We start from the raw sequence: 18546 nt of genomic DNA, 5'->3' as shown, positions 1-18546 counted from the left end.
TACAAGAATTTTCCCGTAACTATGTTAAAGATAGGAACAAACAAGAGCAATTATTATTGCTTTAAAGGGAAAAATAATGACAGAGATAAAATTAAACTTTTCTTATCATCAATAGTGGAATGAAGATTATTAAAGATCTTTTAGAACACTATTGTTTCTTAGTTTCATGATTTATTTTTATGCTGTACTCAAGTGATAACCAAATACAGTGTTCAAATTCAGCAGACATATTTCTTTCTTAGAATTGCTTTTCTTCTCAGTAAAATATGGAAAGTTGTTTCTATTATAGCAGGATTTCTTATGTCTTTTTTTTCCCTTTCACCTGGCCTTTTCCAGGTTGTTTTTTCATTCCTTGTAAGGCTGTCAAAACCCAAATTGTACTACCTTTCATTATAACTGTCATGTTTGAATTTATAGACCCTAATTGTTTCTATGTCTATGTAAAATAATCTGTGTCTTCATAGCTTCCCAGCTGTGTCAAGTTTTTTACTTTGGCTTTCTTCAGGCCATACAGTTTCTCTCCATACTCCTAAACCTTCACTGGAAGATATTGATGCTAAAACTTTTTTCTCCTGTGCTACTTTCACTTTTTCTGTTTATTCTTCTCAGTAGGTCCTAAACAGTCTCTAATTCTAGACTTACAGATTTCCAAGGAACTATGCCCCTTGAAATTATAAAAAGCAGACAAAAAGACATAAAATATCTACAAGCAAACTCAGTAATTTCTGTCATGTTGCATAGTTTTCAGATAATATCCTACATGAATTTTTTTCCATCAGAGATTTTTTTGCCAAGGTGTTCAGTGATGCAGCTTCTTTGCCAAGCTTTAGTTAAAGTGCTTTTCAAAGAACACTGAGAACAGACATTTCAGAAATGTTTGAAGGTTGTATTGTATGAAAGAAAAAATGACTTCAGCATTGACTGGATATGCATAAATATGGAACCAAGGAAGGGAAAGTGCTACCACAGATAAATCTGTAGTAATTTCCCTTATTAGCAGGAGAATCATTAGTTACCCTCTGTGTATCTTATTCTATGTTCTATTAATCTTACGCCATCTGCATAGCTCTATCCATTTCTGTGCATACAAAACATTCAAGATAAAGATTGCTTTTAATATATTTTGCTTCAAAAAATATGTTCTTTTGCTAGTTTTGAGATTTCTTTTAATACATGGAATGTTTGGGCAGCATGAATTCTGAGTTTAAGGATAGTGATATCCACTTGTAAATGTCATTGATTCATCTCAGAACAAATGAATCCTAAACTTTCTTCTGTTCATCAGAAGTAATTTTATTCCCTTAAATATTTCTTCTGTTGGGTGTGAAAATGTTATATGTCTATTATTTTCTTCAGGGATTGGAGTCCTGTAAAAAGCAAAACACAGTCCTTGAGGTCTCACCATATGTTAGTATAATAGCATTATGATGTGACAAGACATTTTTTAATATTTCTTATGTATTTTTAGGTTTTGTATCAAGTTTTAACTGTTCCTCTTCCCCATGTGGAAATTTTTACTAAGTTACAACAGTTCCAGCACTTCCTGAGTTATTTTGTGGAGGATTTTGTTTGGTTGTTTATGTTTTTGGGATATTTTTGTTAGTGTTGGGGTTTTTTATTGGAATATTAAATTAGTTTAAAGGAAAATCATGCGCATTGGTAGTTTAAATTCTTCTAATATATAATGTGGGTTTTTTAATACAATTTGCCTTGTTAACATTAATTCAAAAGCTCATCTGTCATGCTATTTCTTCATCCTCCTTTGATTGATTGCAATGCAGGAGCATATTATTTCATGTATATGGGACTCCTACCCATTCTTGTCAGCCAGAGGGATCAGTTATGAAAAATAACATTAATAATGTAAGTAAATCTTTCCAAGAAAGTTTTGTATTTGGCCATTGGCCATTTGGCCATTGATGTAGAAATATCTTTTAGTAAAATTATTTTTGGGTCATAAATACAGGATCTTCCCAGATCTGGAAATACTATCTTTCATTATAAGATAAATAATGTAGTCATAAACCAGCCAAAGTATATTAAAAATAAGTTTAATACACAAACAGCTGCATGAATCTTTTGATGTTCAGATCAAATAGGAAGTAGATAACCTCTATTGCAGATCCATAATAAGAAATTTCTCTTAATCATTTTTGTCTATATGAAAGGAAGTCCTGTATTTTGGAACAATGTAAAATAAAAGGAAACCCCATAACTCTTACTGATTGAAGAAGATGATGTTCTTTTTACTTTTTTCATCAGCATTTAACCTGTATTTAACCTGTCAGAATATAAAAACTGCCTGGAAGACTTGTGATAACCTTATGAGTCATGCTATTCAGAAAAAGAAAACTTTAGCAACAACTTAATCCTTTCAGAATTTTTGTGCTACCATCTCTTTTACTGCTATGTTTTGACAAGAAATTATTTTCTTGTTTCTGCCAGCCTTCAGTTGAAGAGATAGAACGTCTGAAGACAAACGGCTTCAAAAGAAACCCTTTGTTGAGCACTGAATTTAGATACAGTTTCTGAAGTAACTGTTCATTTACAATCTAGTGCAAAGCTGTATAAAGATAAAATCCTTTTTGGAATGCTTCTGCTTACTTGCCCAGTCAAGCTGTTGCAATACGCAGCCTCCTAACCAAGAGATACCATCTTTTCAAAACACAGGACTCCTAGATGTAGCTCTTATCTTTTGATTCTAAAGGATTGTATTGAAAAAACAATTTCCCTCTCTCTGAATTTTGATCTGTAGGAGCACATAGTGTGTTTTTGATTCATAATTATTTATGGCAAGAATTTTAATCTTCAATTCATTGAAGAATTGAGTTCAAATGGTTGAGTTACTCAAATAGGTGCATTTCATTCCTTGGTTACAATCACAGTGACATTTCACCTGCTTACAAAATTTAAACGCACTAATAAAATTCATCTGTCTTGTTATGGAAAGGTGCAATGAACACACATTCATAACCAAAAGCATCACAATCTGTTACTGCAATTATCTTGTTATAGAAGTTTTTATTTTTCATTACTTTTCTTTTGATTTTTTTGTTTATTTTCCTTTCTAATACTAAATGAATCTATTATTTCTGTCACAGTCTGGAAACAGTAATTGACTTCAGTAATTTACTTACTGTTACATCCTTCTACTTTATATTAGGCTGAATTAAAGTCTTTGTGAAAATATATCTGGATGCGGACTATTTTTCCTATTTTTCTTCGTACAAGAAAAGTGTGGAAGGCAGGTTCCAAGTTTCAGCAGAAACAAGTAGAATTTTTTTAAAAACACAAAACATTATTAATAAAGCAGCCTGATTTTTATCTCTGTTGAACAGGGAGTATTCTAAAATGAAACATAAATGCAGGAACCAAAGATTTGTAAATTCTGATAACAGCTCTACGTATGATTTAAAGAATAGTTACAGACTCTCTGATCCACTGTAATTTTTCCTTTACTTTTGAAATACTGTCACCTCTTTTCTATGTTTCGCTGTTTACACATATTCCTTTAATTTCACCCTGGTTTGCCTCTTAAGTTTCTTTTTAACTTTCATTCACTGTAATGCCTGTTAAAATTATTTTCCAAACACTTTGAAAAAATTACATGTGTTTAATGTTTGGATTTTTTTAAACTTAAGAACTCCATTGACATTACTTTTTCTGGAGACTTTTTTACTCAGCACTTAAATGCAAATATAATTATTATGGTCTTTTTTATCTTTCCTTCAGTATTAATATCAGAGAATAGAAAGAAACTGTAAGTCCCATGAAACTCCATGTGATTTTAAGCAATATAATATGTTTATAGATAGGACTGGAGATTCTCACATAGAACTCTCTTTGATGCAGTTTGGAATGTCTTGCAATATTAATTGTGGACCTTCCCAGTTTGATTTAGCACTTGTTCCAAAATATAGTCCTAACTCCTGTTTTTGTCTGAGCATGTGTTTGATGCTTTGTGGTCAGTTGTTCTGTTGTGGTTTTTAAGCCATAATTTGCACTGACAGGAGGCAAAGAGAGAAGCCAGGAACTAGCTGTTGATTTTGTCAGAATTCTGCTGAGAAGTGTACAAAAGAAGCAACTGGAGGACTGTGTGCCTCCATGGAACTGTGATGATGCTATGGGAGAAATTCTATTATACTGTGGTTTTGGCACTGTGTTTATTAACTAGCTTTCTTGTCTGCTAACACAAGATACAAAGAATCACAGAATGGTTTGGGTTGGAAGGAACCTTTGAAGATCATGCGGTACATCCATTTGCCATAGGCAGGAACATTTTATAATCAGTCATGTTGCTCAAGCCCCATTCAACCTGAATTTGGACACTTCCAGGGATGGGACATCCACAACTTGGAACACAATATTCTCTCTCTAAATTCAGAAAATCGTATTGATAAATACGATGACATGAAACACAATGACGTGATTGCATCCTTCTTCTTAACAGAAAACTTACCATGATTGTAAAATACTAGTTGAAATTGTCTTAACAGTTAGCTTAGCATGATTGTAAAACACCAGTTGAAATTGTCTTAACGGTTAGCTTACTGCTGTGTTCAGATTTTAAAAAATTGCTTTGAATTACAGTTCTGAAATAGCCCAGAGTTGTTGGATCAACTTAATACCATAATTACCTTGTGCCTTTTGTCTTTTATATCCCTCTAGATTATGAAAAGAGATCTCACAATCTTGAAATTACAATCATCTTACTACTTTCTGTTGTAATTCAAAGTGACCTATGCATCTTTGAAATAGGAAATACCCATTTATTTGAGAGTGCAATAAAAGGATAGCTGTGATCATGTGGAATAGGTTTTCCACTTCTGCCTAGATTGGGTGTATCCCGCTGTTCCAGGACAAAATAATGTCACCTGAATTATTTGGGTACTTGTTCTATATTGTTGAATGAGATGTAGTCATCAAGCATTTGTTCTTTGATCTGTGCCTGATTTGGATTTCTGTGCAATGTCTGCTTCAGCTGCATAAACAAAGGGTAGTTTATCAAGTTGGGGTTTTTTTGGTCATTGCTGTCTTTTAATTTCATGTACAAAATATATATTTAATATCCTGAATGTTACTCAAACAAGTCTGGGGTGGAAATTATAAAAATGTTAATAACAAATAAAAGCTTTTAAAATACACACCATAGTTTGCCTAAACATCTTCTAAAACATTAAGATTATAAATAGTGTTATAATATAAGATTATTAATGTTATAATATAATTAATATTATAACAGAACATTACTTATTCTGTGAAATTTTAAATCAGTTAAATTCCCAGGTTAAAATAAATGAGATGCATTCTCATGAGGGTAAAATAAGTGACAACTGAAATAATCTTGAAAACAAACATAAACCCAGAAAATTTAATGTCACAGTTAAATTCAAAATTAATCTAAATCTGTTAAAAAGACAGGAAATACTCCTGTACTTGCACTCTAATGGCCACATATCCATATTAAATAAAAAAGGAAGCAAAGAATTGTAATAGTTTTTCAGTGTCTATTTAAAATATGTGGTAAATAAATGCTAAAAATTACTTAATTAAAATTATTTATATAGTCCAATATATGATAGGAAATGAAAGTTAGTTTATAATGCCTAATGAAGCATTGCCACAAGTGTTTATGTTTCTAGGGTTTTTTTGGGTGATTAAATGAATTGCCAAAATCTTTGATTATAAGGTTTACTTCTTGAAATAATAACTTGAATTACTTGTAATTCAAGTAATAATAACTTGTAATAATAACTTGAATAACTTTTATTACTTGAAAATAATTAAATTAATTTTTTTCCCCTGAGACTTATGTTTATCTTATTTACTTGTTATTGATTTTTTTTTCCTACATTTATCTGGTAGCTATAACATAATATTTTACTACTGTAATTTACATCATTGACTATGTTGGTTATCTTGGTTAAAAAAATACCAGAGCAAAAAAAAATCTTTTTTTCATTAATCTATGTGAAAATTTATGTACCTACACATATATATATTTATTCATATGTGTGTATATATAAATAAATACACATATAAATTTATAGAATCCTTCTACTTTCACTTAATTTGCACATCTTTATGAATTTTAGTGTTGGAGAAATTGAAACAAATACAACAAAATTCAAGGACGATCCAATAAAACAATATGATTATGAAATGTGTAATTTATATGATTTTAACTCTTAGTGTTTTTTGACATACTTTTACTAAAGTATTGCAATTTAGAAATATTCTTGTAGCCTCCAATCACTATCATGATCATGAACTTAAAACTGGATTTTAGATATTAATAAACATTATTAATGTTGATCTAGGTTACATTAACATTACCATTATCACCATTACTAAAATATTTATGTCTTCTATTAAAACACACCTTAATTTTTTTTATTTGCAGCTGAATGTGGAGCCTCCACAACAAATAATGAAGGAATCTTACTGTCCCCCAATTATCCTCTTAACTATGAAAACAACCATGAATGTATTTATAGCATTCAGGTGCAAGCAGGGAAAGGAATCAATATATCTGCCAGAACATTTCACTTAGCCCAAGGAGATGTTCTTAAGGTATGTAATCCTGTAACTTATTTGTTATTTCTCAACTTCTAGTACCTCCCGTCACTGAGGTTCTGTCACTATCTGCAATAGTACAGTACCAGGTAAGTGAATATAAAGCATCTTTTACAAAATAACTTTCTAAACTGGTTCCATTTTTAAGAAGCTAAAAATTAGGCACCCTCAGGTGCCCCCATAGTCTGTTTCTTAATACATGTTTTTCTGACCAGAGATAATTAAAAGAGGTTGAAAAAATGAAACAAATGTTGCCTTAATGGTTATGGGTATTGTATTTTTAGTGTTAAATATTCATCAATAACATCTTTGGATTTGTTTTCTTCCACAGTATCTTCATAATTTGAGCTGCGATCTAAACATAATAAGACATAACACAACACCCATAACTTTAATTTAACAGTCTAAAAACTGCGTTTTGTACATAAATTTTACACTTTAAATTACTTTAATCTGGTGTGCATGGAAAAAAGAAACAACAACATGGAAAGAAGGATATTACAACCTACCAGAGTTTTATACAGTGATTTTTTTTTCATAGATTTTATTATTGTACTCCAAAAAATATAGTTCCAGATACATGTATTACTTAGCTATCTACAAATTTAAAACTGATGTTGGTCAGGGTTTCTTTTCACATATGCCGTCTGCAATAGCACACCAACGCAATAAGATATCTGTGATTAAATAACTTTCCAGTTGTTCAGAATATGCAATTTAATTAAATTTGCCTCTGTGAAATCAAAGGAACAAGAGGTACCATGCCAATCATGTTTGATTATAAAAAGTTTTTCTGCCATATTCTTATTACGTATGTAGTAAGTACCCTATACTTATTAAGTAAGAAGGATTATGAAAATGTGTATTCCTAAGAAACAACTCTGATTCATACTGGGGTTTATCTCATCTAACTGTAACCATCTGTGCATTAGGGTGGGGTTCCTGTCTTCAGTTGTCAGACACAAGCATTTCCAAAATGGGCTAATTATACCTAAAGTACAAGCAGACCTAAACCACTAATGTAAAATGAAATTGTGCATCAAAAAAGAAAAGCAAATCAAATGGTTTTAAAAAAATACTATGCTCAAAGCAAAACAGAAGCAAAGAAAAATTAACCAAAAGGTACTAGATGCTTGGAATGTACAGGTGTGTTTATTTGATATTAAATTTGTTGTTTATTTGAGAACCAAGTGGGATACCCTTTAAGTGTTACATTAATTAATTTTGAAAGATTTAATTTGAAAGCTGTTTAGTATTTATTAAAATGTAAGTAGGATGGAAAAAAATACCTCAATCCGACCAATGAACCAATCAGACCAGTTGTTCAAGTAACTGTTAGCCAATAAAAGCATATGGACGGGTTTTTCTCAGGATTTTTAGCTTGAAACCATTCAACTCTATTATCTTAATTTAAAATACATACCACTGAGGGAATGGAAATACAGTTGTGTACAGTTAGATAAATAGAAATTAATCTAAAAGTAAAATAATTCAAGTTTTTTCTTTTTCTGATCTAATAATTTATGACTTTTCAAGAGCCATTTGAACCATATGTATTTCAGATGTTTAAGTTTAACTAGACAATCTTAACTCAGAGACTTAGAGAAGAAAATTCTTCTTTAATGATGCTACTCAATTAATGTGAAATTAAGAGCAATGCAAAATTAATTATAAATAGATGAAGGCCAGCACTCAGCTGTAAATGCCAGTGGCAGAAATATTTGCAGGTGTAATATTGTGGCAGAAATATTGCAGGTGTATTTTTTAAATGAAATTAGTGTTGTGTAATTAGAGTGTTTGTTTTTCAAGTCAGTAGCCTTGAATTATAATGAGCTGAAGTTCCTCCTTATTAAAAAAATCAAAAACAAACTCTAAGAGTTATTCTTGATTATGAATATCACTTTTTTCAGTCTATCTGACATCATAGCAAGGCAGAGGCACTCAGCCTTTACGATTGTGGGAAGAAATATCTGTAGAACCCATCTTGTCTTTTCCATCCTCCTTTCTTAGATGAAATTCTCACAAAATGTCTTAATTCTATCACTCTCTTTTTTTATGTGTTCATTTGATGAAGAAAAATTCTTCAGGGAGCACATTGCCAGTCACACATTCCAAACGTTTTCTCCCAGAATCAGTTCTGCAGTTGTCTGTTGATCCCTTTCTATGATCCTATTCTACTCTGAAAAAGGAAATATTTGACTGTTTTGCTGATTGATTGTGGAGAATAACCTTTTGGCTACAGGAATAGAACATTAGGGTTCTATTTTAGTTTTAAATGAATCATTAATAGCCAACAAATGCTTTTAACCTTAAATATATATCATTACTTTTACTTTAAATATAACCTTTAATAGGTATCATGACTTTGTAACTGGAAGGAACTTAAGTTAAAAAAAAATCCTGTCTTCAAAACAGCCAAGTGAAATATAGTGAATACAGAGATCCATGTCAGCTGTGAAAGAGGGAGGCTATAGTAGTCACCATTTTAAAATCAAGATACTTAAAACACCAGCTTCTAGAGCAGTCTTCCTTCCCCTAAACACAAATGAAGCAACTCCATAATATTTCATGGTTAAAACTCAGGTTTTTAGTGACAAGCTTTGCTTGGATAATCCATCTCTTTTCATCAGAAGCTAGAGATGAAAATGTTGCCAAGGAAGTTAGTAATGTGCTTTGTGTTACTTTTTATTGCAGCTAGGATTTTTAGATCACTAGAGGTATGCTGCTAAAATTCCATTCAAAGTCTAAATAGACTGAGTATTCTAATAAAATTTTGACAAGTTCTTTAATGAAGCCATGAGATCTGCTGCTTGCCATGTGGGTTAACTGACCATGGATGATGTTTATATCTGACAAGCACTGTGATTGAAACAATGAAACATCTGTACTGGGAATGCAGCCTTAGAGTGAAACAGCATATTTAACACAAGTAAATCACCACCCTTACTATTGCTTCAGGGACAGAGAAGGAGGAGTTCCCATTTATCAGTGCTGAACTGGTATAAAACAGAGGTTTCAGAGCATGTAATTTGTTTTTCATTTGCTTCATTTAGTATTCAATTCTCCTGTTCTCCTTTCAATGTAACTGCTCTGGCTACTTACATTAATGGTGTAGCTCTTGTTTGGGTTTGATTAGAAACTGTAAGAAATATATAAATATGTCTGCCTTCTTTGTGTGTGTACATGTGTGTAGGGATATAACCAGCTCTTGAAAGTGCCATGTATTGCTCTAATATTTATGAAAATTATATGAAGACATATGAGGAATTTAGGATCTGTACAATCACTGCATGCCAATCCCTTTAATATTAATCTCAGAAACTCTGTAACACTTGCTTCCTTCTTTGAAATTATACAGATAATTGAGTTTGTGCACTATATTTCCATAATTCAATATTTTTAGAGTAAATTACCTATGTGGGAGGCAAGGATAAATAATGTATTTTTTCCAAAGTATGAAAATATTTCCACCTGGGTTTTCTTCCCCTGCTTTTATCTCCATCCCCCAATTTTGCTCGTAAACTCTCTAGTCTCTGCTAGCTGTAAGCAAGTCCTTGAGATATACACAGAAAGAACAGAGTTATCATTGTTCTGCTTCCCTGAATAGTCCATTGATAGTAGTGAACATGTTATTTGTGTTGAAAATCTGTTGAGTGTAGAAAATTTTCTTTTATATCAAGGGTATTTTAACATACTTTTTAATTTACAGGGAAAAAAGTACCTTTATTAAAATTGAAACTTGAACATGGCTAATATAATTGTTTTCTATATTTTCAGTAGATTTCAGCGTAAATAAAAATGTACCTGTGCATGGTACTAATTAATAGGTAGTTTTGTGGTAATGTTTAAATAAAAAACAATACCACAAAACAAACCACCTCCAAAAATTCTGCAGACAGATTTCATTGAGTAAACCTAAAACAAAGGAGACAGGAACATTGACTATGAAAATGATCTTTTTTCTCTTTTGGAGCAGACTATGTCCTTGGCTTTATGTAGCATGAGAAATGATGTGATAGGTGATATTGCATCTATGTGGAAAAATGGATTTAAGAATTATTTTTAATAACATTCTAAAGCATTTTTTCTTTTTCCTTTTACTGAAGCGCTCGCTGCAGCAACAGGCAGGTAACAGCGTGTCAGCAAACAGAACTGGCACTCGGCTCTCCTCGGCTCTGCTTGGCACAGCACTGTCTGTGCTCCTGCCAAATACAGAGGATTCAGTTTTACTGCATTTGTTTATTGTCTCTTCTGTGGGCCAGATTTTAAATGTGTGCACATGATCCAGTTTTTGAGGGGTTTGGGCAAACGCTTTGAAGGAATGTGATATTTGGATCTTTTTGTTGATTTGTTTCTTAAGAATCTTCATGTTTATAATAATTATACTTTTAGCAAAATCATCCTGAATATGACTGAGAAAAAGGTAATAAATGTTGGGGACAAACTCCCCACCCCCTCACCCCCCGAAACATATGGACCCTTTTCTGTCTTTATATTAGTGCTTCTATTCGCATATGATATACATTTGACAGGGCGCTGACAGCCTCAGTTCTGAGCTGCTGATTTTATGGTATTTCTTCTCTATAAAGGAACAGATCTTCATATCCATATGCCTTTTATGTTTCAATGGAAAATGTCAAAAATAACTTGATTAAAATGCACAAATTTTATACGTTCACTTATGATACTTCCTTACTAAAATTTTATATAGTTAAATAAATTAGCAGAAAAAAGGGCATTGATTTCCATTTAAAATTTGAGGTAATGGAGCCACTTAAGAGGTTAGCAAGTTTTATTTTCCCTCTAATTGCAAATGTGAATAACACTTCCTTCAAAAATTGAATATAACATCTATTAGTTCAAATATTTAGGTAGAGTGTTTACTATTAGCATCCTTCCCTGTAACATTTGAACATATTATTGTGTGATGAAGAACATTAAGACAATTTTCTGTGCCTTTTTTTCCTTTATGAATTAATAATTTAAAAGATTAGATCATTAAATACTTAATAAAGATGAACCTCTGTTTTCTGAATAGTTTGTTACTGGCATAACAAACATTATCCAGTCATAAATAAATTATCTTTGAATTAATGTTACAGGATGACTTTAAGAAAAATTTATCCAAGTGAATAATATTGTTATGATTATTCTTGGACTTATCTTTAGCACCCAAGTGACTTAAATCTAGATGCACTGGCAAGGCCTATAAGTATATTCATATTTTTAAAAAAAAGCTAATTGTACTTCCTTAATTTACATGTAATATTGCCTTCCAAAAGAATGATGAAGTTGAATTGCTAGCTCTTTCAAAATAATTAGTTCCCACCTAGTTTAACAAGGTTAGGAAGAAAACGTTGGTTCTGCAATTCTCAGAAGGGTCTGCTACCATTTTATGGGCAAGCTAAATGGTATCATTTAAATTATTCTATAAGTTTCCATTTTTTCTCCATATTACATCAAATGTAGTAGGGAAATGAAAATGTGACCTAAGTTGAGAGTTACACTACAAAACATACATTCATTTATTGTCCTAAGGGAGACCCCAGTGTCTTAGGAAGAGGGACACTTTTAATGTCTGAAAGACAGCAAACACAAGAAAAAAAAATTCAATTTAGTGTTCAGATGAATCACAATCCTGCCTTAGCCAAATGCATTTCTCCTACTCAAATGAATCAATTTCAGAAGTGTTAGATACTTTAAATTCTGTTCCTTCATAGAAATTATATAGGTTTAAAAATATACAGTGTGACAGCTGGTTAGCCCATGAAATAGAATGAATATTAATTAATGAGAGATGTCAGTGGACTAATGTGCAAGATTTAATGTGGTAGGACACCTAACAAAATTGGCAATAAAGTGTGTGTGGGAAAATTCTAACATGAAGAAAATTGGTCTCATGACATGGCTTATTCAAAGTTTGTGTGAGACATTGAAAATAGTTGGTATCACTTCTTACCAGCTTCCTTTGGTTAAGTATTAGTGATACACAGATAGTAGGAAATGGTTTACTCTTACATAGCTCTTAAAAATAAAATAAATCCTGAATCCTGTGTTATTATTAATTATAAGAAGGTTCAAGTTGGGTTTTGTTTAAGTCTGTCATGATGTTAATATCTCTGCTGGATAGCAGTAATTCTCCTGAAAAGGGTATTTTCCTTTCAGTTGCTAAAACAAAACGAAATGCATTTCAGATTTAATTTCCTGGATTGGGTGGGGTTTTTTTGTTTGGTTTTGGTTTGGGTTGGTTTTAGTTTTGTTCTCTTGTTTTGGGATTAGTTTTGGGGCTTTTTCTTTTTCTGAAAGACAAACCATCTATTTTAATACTGCTTTATATATTGAAATTATTTCTTGGTTGATATGCATTAATTAAAATTGTTTCTTCTTTTCTGATTTCTTACTTTTAGTCCATATGAGGAAATTGGCTTTTAAATTTAAGTTTGCTTGGAATTTATTTGCTTGTGTCACTAAAAACCAAGGAATCATGTCATGTCATGCATCTTAAACTACTGTACAATTATTCACTCATTACACATATCTAGAAGTCACTTATTTGTTTTATTTCAGCATTTCATTAAATATAAAGTCTTTTTTATTACTAGAGACATGAGGATTTCTGGAAAATAGGAATTAGGTGTGTAACTCATTCTTACAGATAGGGAACAGGCATCATAATACTTCACATTTTCTTTTTGTCTTACTTCTATTGCTGGTGTATTTGTTATGATTTCATTCTGATGAAGACTCCTGTCTAAAAATGCAAACTTAATAGAATTAAGTAGAATTTAGAACTGCAGACAATTCAGTATCTTTTAATAAGGATTTACAATTTCCCCTTATTGTAATTGGAAAATTATTCACTGGTCAATTTACTGATTTGCAAATGAAATTTTTCATAAAGCACATCAATCAATGTTTTAGTTATTATAGAAGTCACTAAATAAATCCTACAGGAAATAATATTTGGATGAGCAATTATAGTTATATTATAGGAAGTTTTTTTAGGAATTACAGGAATACAACAGCCTGTGCTGTTTTAAAGCAGCCAGATTTGTAGGGAAATTTCCTGAGAATTATTAGAAGATTTTTCTATATATTTAGTATCCTGGTAGATGGAAAATAACAACATTTGAAGAAAAATAAATAATAAAAATGCAGTACTGTGATTTACATATAGATTACAATACTCTGTCAGCTTACAGAAGCAGTGGTTAAATTTATTTCCTAGTCTCCTTTTACTTCACAGTTATATTTTAACCTGTCTTCACAGGATAAAAAGCCACCTCACGTTTATTTAAGAGGCCTAAATTGGGAATATGCGAGATTTTCTGTTCTGCCACCTCAGACTAGAGGCAGATACACGTTATAAGTGTTTGCTGATAGGTTGTGATCAGCATGACAATACTGACAGTGAAAGAGAAAACAGAGATCTAAAGAGAAAGAGATCTAAACAACCTGAGCTGATATGGCACCTCTGTCCCCTTCTATTGTTGTGTAAAAAATGAATTGACATATTATAAACTACATTTGAAAATTCACCACACCTAAGTCAGCCTAAGTCAAGAGAGGCAAATGGTATATCTAAATAGTACTTCAGGTTGACTGGCAATAGATCATCTCCCTTGACAAAGCTGTTCTTCCTCTTAATGCAGATGTACAGAATTGTTTTGTGAGTAAAAGATATCTTCTTTTCTTTCTTCAAAACTGTAAAACTCATATTTTTTACAGATCTATGATGGCAAAGACAACACTGCTCACCTGCTGGGAGCATATACTGGGGCATCATTAAGAGGCCTGACACTAAGTAGCACTTCAAATCATTTATGGCTGGAATTTAACTCAGACATGGAGGGCACTGATGAAGGTTTTCAGCTTGTGTATACGAGTAAGTATTTAAGTAGGAATAGATTTATACTTTTAAAGGAATGTAAATTCTTCACTCATAAGATGAAAATGTAGTTAAATTACAATTATGGAAGAAATTAACAACAAATAATATACTTTCACTGCTGTACCTCACAAAAACCCAAAGCACATAGCGTACTGAAACCTGGCTTTGACATTTTATCTGGTACATAAATTGCTGTCGTTTTTCTAGAGGGGTATTTTTCATTTCATTCCAATTTTGGAGAGCATAAGAAAAAACAGGGTAAGTTTAAGTTAATTGTTTTAGCACATAAAAATATTGAAGTATGTGAGTAGTTTAAAAGATGCAACCAAAAAGCATTGCTTCATGAAGATAAGTCATAAGTAAGGAAATTCTCCTTCTTAAGACTAATCTCTGATATTTACTTTGCTTTTGTTTCTAAGATTGGATTATTGTTTAGAACCAAAATGATAAAGAAAAGTTCCTAACAAAAACCCATATATGGACTTCAGCTATGAAGATGAGAGGAAAAAAATATTTCTGATATCCAGCTTAGAGGGTACACGGAAGAAGCCATATACATCTACTTTACCAAGTGTCTGTTTCTGAAAATTGTTGCACATGACTATTGACATGTAGAGTATATGACTTTTTTAATGTATAATTTTTTTACTGTCACTGAATTATTATGTAGAACTATTTTTTTCCAAGCAGGAGAGTGTTATAAGGTAATTATGCAATGCAGCTATCAACATATTTTCTTTGTCCTTGTGCTCAAATCATTCATTTTTCAAAAATTGTTCATTTAAAGGCTCAACATAATGTGTTTAAAAGTAATTCTAATAAAAGATAGCATAATTCTTGCAGTATGAAAGGAAAATACTTCAAGATAATAAAAAAGTATGTAATTATTTTTCAGATGAAAGTTGCATAACTATGTTCTGTAATAGCATGTGATGGAATAGGACTGTACCCAGTGATTAAAGATAGGATGTTCAGTGCTGTTTTATTATGAGTGTCGAGGAATTTAATTTTTCATATTTTTACAGGTAGAACCAAACCCAGCACTCTCTATCATCATTTTCATTGATTCCTGCATGTAGTTCTTAAATTTATGAACTGATGAACAAAAAAATAGCATAGGGATTGATGAAAAAGAGCAGTTTTTCTTTGCTGCCACAGGTGCTATTGTGCTGCTGTTGTTACAATGCAAAATAATGAGAAATCTGCTGTTGTTTTGTTTATGAACCTTTAAATATCTATTGACAAGTAAGTGGACAGTCCCTTTAACTTCTAGTTTATAATTCATCATAAAATTTAAAAACTGGTTGATCTTGATAATGGATTTTTTCTGTCTTTAATTGAACTCAGGAAAATTGAATTTATGACACAGCTTGGTCATGCTCTGGGAAAGGTGTATAGGCAGTTATCCTACTTAGAATGCTTAATAACAGAGAAGAAATCGTAAAGATGTTTTTATGTGTAGTTTGAAAATTATTGATTTCCACTGAAAATCAGGAAATCTGAATTTCTTTAATGTATTTATCTGTTTGATTCTGTAAATACAACATTTTATTCCCCACACAGGTTTTGAGCTGTCACATTGTGAGGACCCTGGTGTGCCACAGTTTGGATATAAAATTAGTGACCAAGGTCATTTTGCTGGGAGCACTATAATTTATGGATGCAATCCAGGTTACACACTCCATGGAAGTAGCCTTCTAAAGTGTATGACTGGGGAAAGAAGGGCATGGGACTATCCTCTACCATCATGCATTGGTATTACACTCTTTTTTTTTTTTTTTTTTTTTTTCTTTACTTTTTTTTTTTGAATGCAAGAAAGAAAAAATATTGTAAGGATTGTTATATCTATGTAAAATCTGATGTGTATGATCTGATCTGATATGTGTAAAGATCTATTTACACAGGCACTTATAGTTCTTTCTACATGTATCTCATCTAAGTCTTTCTAGGTTAAAAATAGATAACAATTCTTAAACATTTGTGCATATGGAAACTCCTAATACATGCAAATCTAGTTAATGTCAGAAAATAATCAACATAAAAAGTTTAATTAGAAAGACATTGTAAAACTAGTGGTTTTTTACTTATGTATAAGTATCAATAAACTAGAAAAATGTATTATATTTATAAGAAATAGATTAAATAAAACAATTAAGATATTAAGAGATATAAAGTTATTTTGTATTTTTGTCATTCCTATTTCTTTACAATATTACCATAACTTCATAAGTTTTGCAGCTATCTACAGGCTCAATTATTCCCATAGGAGAGTGATAAGAAGACAAGAATTAAATATTATTGTAGCTTTCTTTTTCATCTTCATTTAGAGGAAATTGGGATTGGTAAGTAGGTGAAGCAAGGGGTGAAATGCTTATATGTTGTTTTTTTAATATTATGGCGTATGGTCAGTGTAATTGTGTAACCTGTTCAACAAGAGAGTAAATGTATAAATTGATTGCTCAGATGATTAGCTTTAAGATCATTCCATAATGTTTTTTATTAGCTGAATGTGGAGGACGGTTTAAAGGAGAGTCATCAGGAAGAATCTTGTCTCCTGGCTATCCTTTTCCCTATGACAACAATCTGCGCTGCATGTGGGTGATTGAAGTAGACCCAGGAAATATTGTCAGGTACTGAAAATGAATCCTAAAATTTTGAATATATTTTTTTACTATAATAACCAAATCTTAGAGTCATAATAACCAAATCACTCTCTAGAGTGAAGGAAAAAAAGGGATTATGGGTGAAAAACTTAAGATGCAGATCACAGGTTTTGTCATTTTAGGTTTGGGTTGAAACTGTTGATTTTTAATAAGCATTGCCTCAAAAAAGACTGAGCTTTAAAATTGGTTATAATTTTGTGAAATACTGGAAGCAGGAGAACTCTTTAGTGAAAGACTACATTTAAAAAAAACACAAAACAACAAAACAACACAACTTGCATTTTCACAGCTCTTTTTAGTTAATTAGTTTTGATGGGAATGTGATGTATAATATTGTTTTAGAAAAACTGAAACTGAAACTCTCTTCTGAAAAAATTGTGTAGATACTTATAGATTATTTGAATGACTAAAGTAATATATTACTTTATGGTGGACAAATTCAAATATTCTAAGTATTTTTTTCTTTCAAATTCATTTTTGTATTGGGCTGTAATGCATTCAAAGATAAATGTGTGAAATGTTATAAAAAAATTCCCTTTGGAGTTAAATTTTATTTACTTTTTTTCTGTTGCTTGTTTAGTTTTGTTGTTAAAGTTATATTTTTGAGTAATGTTAAAGCTGACAATAAAATCATTATGTTCTTACAGCCTCCAGTTTCTTGCTTTTGATACGGAGGCATCCCATGACATCCTTCGAGTTTGGGATGGTCCACCTGAGAATGAGATGTTGCTCAAAGAAATTAGTGGCTCCCTTATTCCTGAAGGCATTCACAGTACACTCAACATAGTAACTATCCAGTTTGACACAGATTTTTATATCAGTAAATCTGGATTTGCCATACAGTTTTCAAGTAAGTTGATTAATTTAATTTTTAATTTATTATAAGATGAATTCACTCACAGATAATTATCATGCTGGAAACACTTGAAATCAGTGACTACACTTCTGATGTTTTAAGTGAAAAAATTGGCACAGACTTAAAGATTTGTTGTGAAGTTATATTTTTATCTTAAAGAAACAAACAAAACAAATAAAATATCATGTTCTTTGTTAGTGTTGGTTTTCAAGGCAGCTGGGGCAGTGCAAGAATTCTTATAACTATAATTAGTGTTTTTCACAAAGGAGTTGAAGTAGATATGTTAAAATCTCCATCCTTTTCTAATCAGTAAGAGTTTCTGCTTTCAGAGATATCTGTGGTGAGTTTTCATTTCTTTTGTGATTGTATGGGATGAAACAGGAAAGAGCTCCACAGGAACAGCAATGTCCTTCTCCCTTTTGCCTTCTGGTCCTATATCATCTTATTATAGGCAGCAGGATGACAAATCTAAACAGTTGCCCAACTGTTATTAAATCCCTTTAGACATTTTATTGCTGAAACAGAAGGAATCATTGAGCCAGGTCCATTTTGACCTTCTT

The 18546-nt window shown here is 31.5% G+C and overlaps 1 protein-coding gene across 1 annotated transcript in view; it reads left to right on the top strand.

The window, feature by feature from the left end:
• The window catches only part of CSMD3 (CUB and Sushi multiple domains 3), a 577112-nt gene that overhangs the window by 368657 nt on the left and 189909 nt on the right, over window positions 1-18546 (top strand). The window contains exons 23-27 of the mRNA XM_030971761.1: window positions 6404-6573; window positions 14305-14461; window positions 16031-16222; window positions 16971-17097; window positions 17778-17980. Of these exons, the coding sequence (XP_030827621.1) occupies window positions 6404-6573; window positions 14305-14461; window positions 16031-16222; window positions 16971-17097; window positions 17778-17980 (849 nt within the window). The remainder of the gene's footprint in view (window positions 1-6403; window positions 6574-14304; window positions 14462-16030; window positions 16223-16970; window positions 17098-17777; window positions 17981-18546) is intronic.

The sequence above is a fragment of the Camarhynchus parvulus genome, chromosome 2 (assembly GCF_901933205.1).
Source record: "Camarhynchus parvulus chromosome 2, STF_HiC, whole genome shotgun sequence".
NCBI classification, from domain to species: Eukaryota; Metazoa; Chordata; class Aves; order Passeriformes; family Thraupidae; genus Camarhynchus; species Camarhynchus parvulus.
This window is presented reverse-complemented; position numbering and strand designations above follow the sequence as displayed.